This window comes from Benincasa hispida, chromosome 1 (assembly GCF_027475165.1).
Source record: "Benincasa hispida cultivar pf3 chromosome 1, pf3_genome.v1.1, whole genome shotgun sequence".
Classification (NCBI taxonomy): Eukaryota; Viridiplantae; Streptophyta; class Magnoliopsida; order Cucurbitales; family Cucurbitaceae; genus Benincasa; species Benincasa hispida.
In genome coordinates this window covers 29,411,181-29,422,650 of record NC_143478.1, presented here as the reverse complement: position 1 = coordinate 29,422,650, position 11,470 = coordinate 29,411,181, and the positions used below count along the sequence as shown (strand labels likewise).

General features: G+C 32.9%; 2 protein-coding genes and 1 long non-coding RNA gene across 6 annotated transcripts; 2 read left to right on the top strand and 1 right to left on the bottom strand.

Annotated features, from left to right (window-relative positions):
• Positions 1-1,781: 1,781 nt before the first annotated feature.
• HCF106 (Bacterial sec-independent translocation protein mttA/Hcf106) lies at positions 1,782-6,636 on the top strand. Of its 4 annotated transcripts, none has more exons than XM_039035825.2 (6): positions 1,782-2,148; positions 2,264-2,388; positions 5,210-5,269; positions 5,359-5,518; positions 5,851-5,988; positions 6,235-6,636. In XM_039035825.2, the coding sequence occupies exons 1-6, from the start codon at positions 1,830-1,832 to the stop codon at positions 6,342-6,344; spliced, it is 912 nt and encodes a 303-aa protein (XP_038891753.1). In that variant the 5' UTR covers positions 1,782-1,829; the 3' UTR covers positions 6,345-6,636. The 4 variants fall into 4 exon arrangements, with proteins under 4 accessions (XP_038891753.1, XP_090171656.1, XP_038891745.1 ...); XM_090315530.1 differs by having other exon boundaries at positions 5,851-6,011; XM_039035817.2 differs by having other exon boundaries at positions 5,848-5,988.
• A 1,442-nt stretch (positions 6,637-8,078) lies between these two features.
• On the bottom strand, positions 8,079-10,826 carry PEL3 (HXXXD-type acyl-transferase family protein). Its single transcript, XM_039035807.2, has 2 exons — positions 10,353-10,826; positions 8,079-9,115 (listed from the first exon to the last, which is right to left on the bottom strand). Exons 1-2 carry the CDS (start codon positions 10,824-10,826, stop codon positions 8,231-8,233), a joined length of 1,359 nt encoding a protein of 452 aa, XP_038891735.1. The 3' UTR covers positions 8,079-8,230.
• LOC150038369 (uncharacterized) lies at positions 9,115-11,207 on the top strand. Its single transcript, XR_016530666.1, has 2 exons — positions 9,115-9,294; positions 10,361-11,207. It is a non-coding gene; the product is annotated as an uncharacterized LOC150038369 (long non-coding RNA).
• The last annotated feature ends 263 nt before the right edge of the window (positions 11,208-11,470 follow it).

Here is an 11,470-nt window from a genome sequence, read left to right as displayed (position 1 = left end):
GATCTCCGTTCTGATCGAGGCAGAAAATTCTCAGTTTGATCGGGGATGGGGTCAGATCAGGGATTATAACCGGGTCCTTGGTCAGGGACAGGGTGAGGGAGTTCCAGACCCCGACCCCAACCCCGATTAGCTTTTTTTATTCGTTATATATATATATATATATATATATATTACAAATAAATATATAAAATATATAATTATATATATACCATATAAATATATATTAATTTTACAAATATCTATATAATTATATATATATTACCAAAAAAAAATTGGGATGGGGAAATATCCCGCGGAGACGGGGATGGAAAATCTCCGCCCCATTCCAACCTTATTGCCCACCTTTGATCCAACAATAGACTAGACAGAAAATGTCCTCATCATTATGAATTTGTGACTCTAAAAAGAAAAATAGAAACACGAAATATGGCTTAAAAATATCGATTTTTAACATCAAATTTTTAGTACATGAGATGAGAGTATTTTTTTTTTCCCTTTTCGTTTATAAACAGTATATATGGATAAATATACGTACTGTCATTTCCCCATGGAAAGTTGATTCTAAGAAGATCTTATGATAAACTTTTAATTAAATTTGAAAATTAATAAATATTAAATATAAATATAAATATATATATATAATTACAACATTCACTATCATTCCCTGGATTCAATAATTAACTATTCTTAATTGGATAAAATCTCTATCTTTAGGAATCGCAACTTATTTTTTAAGATTAAACATATCTGTATAAAGTATAGACCATAATATAATGGTTAAGCCTCCATTTGTTAACCATTTAATTTTGGTTTTTGTTTTTGAAAATTAAATCTATTTCATCCACATTTTTTATAATGATTTGCATCTTTAATGGTTGAATTATTAACTAAATTTTAAAAACAAAAATAACTTTTTGAAAACTATTTTTTAGTTTTCAAAATTTAGGTTGGTTTTTTAAAATCATTGGTAAAAAGTAAACACAAAAAGAAATTTGGAGGTGAAAATAGTGTCCATAGGCTTAAATTTAAAAAAGAAAAACAAAAAACAAAATTGTTATCAAATAGAGCCTAAATGAATGTATTTTGTTTTTCAGTAATTAGTTCATATATTCCAAATAGACAAAAGTGACATTTCTCTCAAAGAGAAAAATACTTTTTTGGTCCCTTAGGTTTGGATTCAAAATGTTACACATTTAATCCTTAAGTTGTCATTTTGGTTAATTTAATCAAGTTTCAAAATGCTACAATTAATATTTGAATTTTGCTTCAATTTGGTCCATATTTTTCAATATTTGTATTTTTAAACTCTATTTTTCACTAAATACTCATTTTTCGTATTTAGAGTTAATTTATGTTAATAAATTAAAAATCGTTAAAAGAATTATAATTAATTAAGTTTCACTATTGTTTATCACTTTTAAATTTAAAATTTCACTTCATAATTATTTTTAATTAATTAATAGAAATTGATGAAAACAAATATTAATGAAAAATTGAAGTTAAACAAAAAATCTTGAAATTCAATGATCAAATTGAAATAAAAAATTTAAATATCGAAGATAAAATTATAACATTTATAAATTTAATGATTAAATTGAAACAAAAAAATGAAAAAAATTTAAAGCCAAACCTAGGTAAAAAAAAAAAAAAAAGAAGGTATTATTCTTATCTCAAATTTAAACGAAAGCCATTTTGGATAGGGAATAAAAATTTCAAGAAAGTCGCGATTGATAATTTGTTAATAAATTTCGAAACGAATATATATTTATAGTAAAATTTACAAGTTGAAAAAATAAAATTACAATTTACAATTAAAAAAAATAAAAAAAATGCAAGGCTATGGCGAATCAGAAGGGACTGAAGCAGTGTCCAAATTAGCGACTATCTGTTTGCTGGGTCTCCCCCAGTTCATGGTTGTTCTCATAATCATGGCTTCCAAATTTTCAGTTTCCACATTCCCATTTTCCCCATCTTCCTCTTCTGCTTGCTCAAGACCTGCACCTTCCACTTCACCTTCCTCTTCCATCTTATACCCCAGAACCCCCAAATTTCGTCTCTCCTTGTGTAATTTCCCACTGGGTCTCGGCCTTTTCTCTCCATGGAATGGTTTAAAGCATTTGGGTATCTCTAACGGAGGAAAGTTTCCCGGTATGGATATTCGTTTTGATGATCAAAGGTTCAAATACTTTATCATATTTGTTTGAATTATGTGTTTATTGATCTTTTTCCTTTTTTCATTTGCTCTAAAATGGTGTTGTCGCAGAGAGAAGGAAAAGAATTCCTAAGGGGAAAGCAGTTTTTGCATCTTTGTTTGGGGTTGGAGCTCCCGAGGCACTGGTTATTGGGGTAGTGGCTCTGTTAGTCTTTGGTCCCAAGGGTCTTGCTGAGGTTAGTTATATAAATCATGTAGATGACTGAAATTTTGGAGATATTTGGCTGCTTCAGATGTGTTTCTTTTGTTTAAACGTTTTAACTCGGTGCTGAATCTGAACATTGGTTGAAGTATTCTGCCAACGTTTTACTGGATGAATAATCGTCAAGAACCTTGTCTATTTTCTTGTTGGATGTTTTCTTGACGGCGGCAAAAGGTGCGCCGTTGTCAGAATGATAGAATTATGTTCAGAAATTAGATGTCATCTCGTTTAAGGTATTCTGTTAGGTTTTGGAATTGGTGGCTGTTGATCAAAGTTTGAAATAGCAACATGAAACTTCACTTACCTTAATACTCTAGTCTTTATTGTCTTGAGCCACTGTGGAGGAATAAGTAGTGTTGATGCCAAAATTAACATTTTCTTTCTTGGTCGAAGTCAACTCTTCTGTTCAGGTCCACTCCGGCCTTGGGTACCGATGCTAGCCCTGATTCTATTATTTTCTTAGTTTTGTTTTCTCCGTTCTTGTGACGATTATACCTTTTAGTCTAAAATCACCCATAACAAGTATGTTGTATTCTTGTTGATGACAAGAAGGGTAGTTTCCTAATTTTTTTAATAGGCTTTCAATCATTGGTGTGTATATGTTAAAGTGTTTTAGGGGAAATCCCATGTATTGGATGCACTCTTATCACTTGGTTTGTTGGTAACTTAAGGAGGCTTAACGCGTAATCAACATGGGTTAGCCTAGTGACACAAGAGCTATCGTAAATAGTAAATGGCTTAGAGGTAATGAGTTCTCATCTGCCTTTTAGATACAGAGGTCGTTTTTTGTGGTTTGTCTGGGTGTGTGCTTTTTTGTGGGATCTTCGCGGGAGAGAAAATCAAGGGAGTGTTTAGAGGTGTGGAAAGGGTCCCTAATGAGATTTGGTCCTTAGTGAGATTTCATGCTTCTCTTTTGGATTCAGTTTCAAATATTTTTTGTAATTACTCTCTAGGCAAACTTCTACTCAGCTAGACCCCCTTTCTTTAGTGGGGTTTCATAGGGATTTTTTTAAAATGCCCCTGTATTCTTTCATTTTTTCCTCAATGAAGTCATAGTGATCACTTATACCTAAGATTTAATATCCTATGAGTTATCTTGACAACCAAATGCAGCAAAGTTAAACAATTGTCTTGTGAGAATAATTGAGGTGTATCTCTTGTCTGAACACTCGTAGATATTTAAAAAAGAAAGAAAGAAAGAAAGAAAGAGTAACTTAAGGGGGCATGTACCTAAGTATATAGAAACTCCTTGGGAAGAAAAGACTTGAGCTCATGTTTTAGTAACTTCAAAATCAGGGAGTGATAAGGAACTCTTCTCTGAAAGGATTCTATCAGTTATTACTTATATCACGATGTCATATTTGAAGTGCTGAGAAATGAGATAACTGTCTTTGTCTTTTATGTGGTAAAAGTTTTATAAAGAATTTTGTGCGACGCTGATATATAAAAAGGTCAGAGTAACTTTAAATTTTGAGACTGAAACCATTTGAAATGTGGAGATTAATATTTTAACGATATTAAAAAATTTGTTGTTATAAATATAAATGTGCAGTCTTAAAAGAATGCATGTTAGTGAGGATTAAGGGTACCCTTGGGCCCTTAACCCCGTCTCATTGTAAAAAGATTATAATCCAGTTATATATCCATGGTATTGGGTCCATCCTACTACTAGCCCTGTGCACCCAATGTAACCTTCAGGAGATTGAGCTTTCCACTTGGATGCTGGAACTCAAGAACTTAAGAAACTTCCCCAAAACATCCCATAGCTTCAGCAGGGCTGCTCCTTGGCGGCTAAGGTAATGATTTGAGAATGCAATTATATAAGACAATACTTTTGGAACTTCCCCTGATTCCTCTATCTCCAAGTCTAAGATGAAGCTGCACAGATTATGGGTGAAAGGCTGATGGAAAATCCTTTTTCTTTGGTGTTTCATACTTCTTGATTTTAATATTCTGAGCTTTGACCTCTGTGGCAATCAAATATGTTTATGGCAGGTTCATGTTACAAAAAAACCTCGCTGTCGGTTTCCTAGGTCGCCTACAATATTCTTAACTTTGGATGGAGAATGCTTGCGGTTTCATAGTTTAGGTTTGTTAGACTGGAATGATTTTGATTTGCTCTTCTGACTGTTAAGATCAAAGGAATGTTGTTGCTCATCTGGAAGTCGGCAGCATTATGTACTTGAAGATCTATGGACTATGGATGGTGAATGATCAAATTTAACGAATCTTATTTGCTGGCTTTGTAGTCCAAACAGGTTGTCTGTCACTTTCTTTTCTCATTTTCAACCCATTAGGATCTCTTTTTGTAAACTTCCAAGGTATTGGCTGGGGAAGACGACAAGTCCTGGAAATCTTGCCATTTAATCCAAACATGTATTGCGTTCTGCCTGAGTGGAAATTCTAAAAATCTTCTTTTTAATCAAAACATGTATAGCGTTAGGCCTCCAGGAACTTGAAGCTTTAGGAAGAAAAAATCTTGTTCAAGTAAGGTTATCCATTGAACTTGGAACTGGATTCCAAAATAGATCAACCTCAAGTTTTGTTTTGAAAATTTAACTATCCTAACCATCAAACAAAAGGGAATTTGTTTTTTATTGAGAGCATCTAGGACTTCGCATCATTAAAAAAAAAAATAAAAAATCTTGAAATGATAGTGATTACCAAGTCTAACAAAAGACCGGAAACCATTTGGACAGGTTTTTGTTAAATTTTTTAGAAGATTTAACGTAAAAGATATTAGCAAGTATTTTCATTGGACTTGAATTTAGTTGACTTAACTTATTTATATGCAGGTTGCTCGAAATTTGGGGAAGACCTTACGTGCATTTCAACCCACTATAAGAGAACTTCAGGTAGTTATACTTCAGTTTTTGAGATTTTCCAGTATAACTTCTTAGAAACCTTCTTATTGTAATTTTTTGTTCTTGATTTATGTCTATAGGACGTTTCTAGAGAATTCAAGACCTCGCTTGAGCGAGAAATTGGTCTCGATGAAATCTCGAGTTCAGTCAACAGCTCATACAACTCAAGCAAATTGAATACCTACTCAGACCCACCACCTGTTCCTAAAGCCGAAGAGTCTGTTGCAGTAGCTGAACCAAGTGAGTGATTAATTTGTTTATCATCCATATTCTTATCTGTTACCGGTACTTGTATTATAGAAAATATTTTAAAGCTACATAGAAAAGTAGAATGACAAATGGGGAAAAATATTCGTAAGCAGCCTTATCTTTTGAAAACAGAAAACAAAAACAACGTTATTGTCAAACCAAGCCAGATCGAGAGCGTGAAATAGAATTGGTTACCTGTTGGGCATCGTGTCTACAAATGTTATGAACGAGACAATCAGTTGGGTTATAGAATCATCATTCTGTCAGCCTGAATTATGATACGATTATGAAAGAGATTGTTTTCTTATGTATTTAAACAGCAGATGATTCTTCATCGGCAAGCAAAGCTTATACCTCTGAAGAGTACCTAAAGGTTACAGAAGAGCAGCTGAACGCTCAAGATCAGCTCCAAACCAATTTTGCAGCAGAAAGCCAGAGTGGATCCCAAGTACAGCCTGAAGGTTGCTAAAATCAAATCTCTAAGGTTCCATTTGATAACCATTTGGTTTTTGGTCTTAATCATAATTTTCATTTTTCCTAACTAAACATTTGAATTCATAGTCAAATTCTAAAAACAAACATAAAAACCAATAGGTAAAAGTAGTTTTTATAAACTTAATTTTTAAAAAATAAAAAACCAAATGGTTCTAGCGTGATCTTCATTTTCTCTCCCGCCCATCACTTTGACATATATGAACTTGTAACAGGAACCATCGAAGAACCTACCACGGCAGCTCCTGAACTCCAAAATCTTGGAACTGGTAAGGCTGAGGAATCACCTGCCTCAGTTCCCCGACCCCCTGGTACTGAGTCATAAAGTTATTAGAGATTTTGGATGAAGGGGCATTTGTTGTTTCATCAATTGATTGGATGGTGATACAACATGTTCTTTAGGTGGCCAATTTAGAAAATATGTGTTTAGTGTTTGAACCTCATGTGAGAGAAGTGATTTTATTGGAACTTAACTAGTTTCTAGGCATTGGGTAAGATGATTTTTGTTGGATTACTAATTAGAATTCCTTCCTCTTTTCATATAGTTTCTTCCATGGATTTTAATTCCTTTATATCCAAGGTGGTTATCAATCTAAACATAATTCGATGATTGAAACATTTTACCTTGTCTAATAGATCATGAGTTGGACTTCTACTTGTATTCGCCCTCTTCAAAAGGAGGGGGGAATTTTTTATTAGAATTATAATACAATTTCTTTATACTATTTTGAGAAAGCACTCAAAATACTGTATATTGAATCTTTAGAGGATGAGCCTAATGAATTAACTAAGATGGTGATTACATTCAAATTCCTACATTCCTATTACACTCAATCCTCAATCTCTCTACCCCAGAAAAAAAATACAAAAACTTAAACAACAAAATCTTCATCGTTCGATGCAATTTTGTATACAGGCATACATAACTCATCAATTAAGAATTCTTGCAAATAGGAAGGTCTATATTTGGGATTTGAAGTGAAATTAGTTATCTTACATGACAGTTAACTAGTGTTTTTAAAAATTAAAAATAAACTAAGAAAATGAAGAAAATGAAGAAGAAGCTATATGAAAATAACTTTTAAAACAAAACTAATTCAACAACTCTTTAAAATAAATTTCCAAAGTTTTAAATTTGCAAATAGGAAGGTCTATGTTTGTCCTTTTTGGTTTTTCAGTTTTTATTCATAGTTACTTTTAATCTTTTTTTTTTAATAAAAAAAAGTAATATAACAAAAAAAAAAAAAACTTAAATTATAAAAATTAAAAATCACTTTTAGTCCCTACAGTTTCATATAAGAAACAATTTAGTCTTTGAACTTTGGATTGTAACGATTTAGTCCTCGTACTATCAATTTTGTAACAATTAAGTCCCTAAACTTTACTATATAAGAATCTAATTCTTGAACTTTAAAACTTGTATTTTGAAAGTAAAAATCTAGCCCTTAAACTTTGAACTTTAAAGTTTAATCCCTAAATTTTACTATGTAAGAACTTAATCCTTGAATTTTGAAAGTATAAAGATTAAATATCGTTATAAACTATAATCCAAGGACTAAATTAGTACTTTTATGAAAGTTCAAGCAACAAAAGTGTTTTTAACCAATTATAAATTTGGTTCTTATGATTTGAAGAATGTCAGATTTTGGTCTCTATAATATAATAAAAACCTTCACAAATTGTTCTTACATTAGGACTATTTATGAGAACTTTTATCAAATTATAGGAACTATTTATGAGAACTTTTATCAAATTATAGGAACTATTTATGAGAACTTTTATCAAATTATAGGAACTATTTATGAGAACTTTTATCAAAGGATAGATACTAAAGTTTAAATTATAGGGACTATTGATGAAGTTTTAAAATCATAAGGACTAAATTATACAATTTTTCTAAATTATAGAGATTAAATTTATAATTAAAAAAAAGGAAAAAGAAAAAAGATAATTAGTTTCATTTCATCCCGGCGATATATCTATCCACCACTTGCTTCGGCTTGGCTGTCTTGTAACTTATAAAGTTCCAATTTCATTCTTAAAATAAAAATGGAATGCCTTTCCCCAATTTAAAAAAGTGACATAAATATTATAATAACAATATATATATATATATAAAAAAAAAGCAATTTCCCCGAGAAATTCAAAATCCCATCATCATCATCATTTCCAACTCCCTCCTCTTCCACTTTATTCAACCACTGCGAAACCCTAAATCTCTGTAACAAACTCCTTATCCTTCTCCAGCCTCGCCATTGCTTCTTCCTCCAAGCTTATCTCCACATCAATGCTCCTCCCTCCGCTCTTCCCTTGATACAGATACATCATCCCATCGAATCTGTTATTACATCCACTCCTCACGCTCTCCGGTTTTCCCCATCCGAAATCCACCTCGTACACTTTAAATCTCGGCGAACTCCCCACTGCCACGCAGTTCATTCCGGCGTCCTTGAACTCGAAGATCTTCGGCGCGCTCTCCCATTCTTTGTTCCTTTGATCGATCGCCGCTGCGTCGTGTGAAACGATTGCCTTTTGGATCACTCCAGCGCCGAATTCCGGCGGATTCATCAGTAGTAGTCCTGCGGCGGTGCCGGTGAATATAGCTTGGATTAGGTTTCCGAAGTAGCTCTCTGGCATTGGCGGATCGACGCGTTTGCGGCAGTCTGCGAAGACGGTGAAGACGGTGATGTCCTCTGGTTTTAGGTTTCGAGCTTGGGTGACGTGGCGCCATATGTGGACGGACAGTGATTGGAAAGTGGAGAATGGATTTGAGCCGTTCGATGGTGGATTTGCTGAGTTCACTTTTGATTTGATCTTTTCAATGGCCGCTTCTGTAAATTTGAAGACCTTCTCCTTTAGCGGTTTCGCCGCCGCTGCATTGCCATTAGCGGCGGCGGGTTCCGGTGGAAGGGATATGTCGAGTTTCACTCGTGTGTTACGCGCTTTGGTACGCTCGAGAAATGGAGGGACGGATATGTCCTGGGCCCCGCGGCAGATCTCAGCCCATGAACTCATAAAATGCCACGTGGCGGTTCCATCAAGTACGGCGTGATTGAACGCGCACCCCATCGCGACTCCGTCTTTAAGCTTGGTTATCTAGACGGAAAAAAGAAACAGCATATGGTGTTAGTGGGCCGTCTAAGGCTGATCCATGGGTCAATTACAACTATTTTGTTATGAGCTTGGACCGTTGAACGAGTGGGCCCAGGCCCACTTTCGTGATGATACTATATTGCCTCAGGGATCAGCAACTCTTGGAAGCCAGAATAACAAAGGTATTCAAAATTCAGTTTATTAATAAAAGAAAAGATAAAACACATGTCAATTTATATGGTATCTTAAAAAGAGCTTAGTAAAAATAAAAGGAAAAAAAAAAAGAATTTATTATCTGCATGGAAGTGATTTTCTTTCCTTCTTTTTTTTTTTTGGTAAAATATGTTTTTTTAGTTCAATTTTAGTCTTTTACTTTCATTTATCCCATTTTAGTCCCTATACTTAAATATAGTGTTAGTTGCTAATTTATTGTTGATTTTTGAAAAAAAAAAACTTTCTGTTATATTTTAACATTTTTATTATAACTTTTGAAAACATATTCACATATTGTATTTATCAGTATGAAAATTATTATTATTATTTAATCAATTTCAGTAAGAATTAACTTTGAAAACTAAATTTAAGATTTATTGAAGTACAACAATTACGAGTGATAGTGTCAATATGGTTTTTTCCGTTTTAAGGCCAATTAAAAACCAAACTAAACCCATTAGTTATAAGAAGAGATACAAACTTATGTCCAATAAAGAACAAAATCAATGGTTTGGTTTAGTTTATTATTAGTTTAGTTCTCAATTTTTTGCATTTTCATTTTTGTCTTCCATTTTTTTTTTTATTTCCACCTTTCTTTTGAATGTGTCATTTTCACCACTTTCAAATTAAAATTGGGTTTATTTTTTTTTCTTCTATAAACTGAAATTGGACATTTTGTTTTCTTGGTACGTTTCTAAATAACAAACATATATGGTTCATAATAATTGATCTTTTTTCTAAACAACAAATTTACATGCTTCTTAATAATTAAAATATTAAAAGATACCAAAATGATAAACATATATGCTCCATTATATATATTATATACCTTCAGTTTGGTTTTGATTGATTTTTCTAATAAAAAATCGATCCAAATCATTTTTTATTTTTCAAATACAAATCAATATGTCTAATTTTATACTAAAAATCCAAACCAAACCAGTAAATCGGTTTGATTTTTCAGATTTTCAATTTTTTTTTTTGCACTCCAAATATCAACCAAAATAGTATTTAATTTCTATTTTACCTGAACAGCCAGCAATGGCCTCTGTAGTCCTTCCAAGTTCAGGATCCCATTGTAAGGAATCAACTCCTTAAGGGTGGCTGTACCTTCCTCTGCCACCAAATCAGCTATGGCAACATCATGGGCGACAGCTTCGGCCACCTCGACGCCTTCCATATCATCGTCATACTGAACTGTAAAAATGCCATCCTCATCCTTGCCCAACCTCCCAGCAAGTTGATGAAACGGCTCGAGAACCGTCTCGAGACCATCCTTCAGCTTCTCTACGGTCTCAGGGAACTTCACCTCGCCGCCATTGTCACCATAGAGGAGGAGCTTTTGGTTGTAGTAGAAGGCAAGATAGGGGAGGTCAAATGTGACCAATTGACAGTGTTTTTTACCAAGTTTCTTGTTGGGTTTGACATGGCTTTTGCCTATGATTTTCACCTTCAAACCTGCCTCCTCTTTCTTCACAGCTTCATTGAGATCACCTGCCATGGAAATTATGTTGAACAAAAACAAAAATGCAGCAAAATGAGTTAGAGATTACTTGAGGGTGTGAAGAGAAGACCAAAGATCTAAAGAGTTTATAAAGAAAACAAAGTAAGTAATATGGTTGGCAGTGCATTTATGGGATTCATAGGGGCAGTTGTGACATATTAATGTGTGCCTTGAAAGTTGAGAACCCCACTGGCTTTAGCTAGATGGAAGTTGAGAAATTACATGGCCTCTCTCTTGGTGGCAGAAAAAAACTTAATAATTAGCCATTGGGATCCATTTTTTCATTTAGATAGAAGCTTGAATTTGACAAATAATTTGATTCTCATCTTGTTTGATAACCATCTTATTCTCAATTTTTAGTTTTTGAAATTAAGCTTACTACTTCTTTATTTTTACCTATAATTTTCTTATTTTACTGCAAAGCTAAATTTAGAAAACTAAAAAAAATGTAGACCCGTTTGATTAACATTTAGTTTTTAGAAATTTAAATTTATAAACTCTATTTTCACTTTTAAATTTTTATGTTATGTTGTCTATTTTTTACTTATTTTTTTAAAAAAATAAATCAAAATTTGAAAACTAACAACTACGTTGTTTTTGCTTTTAGATTTTTACTAAGAATTTAAATGTTATTTAATACA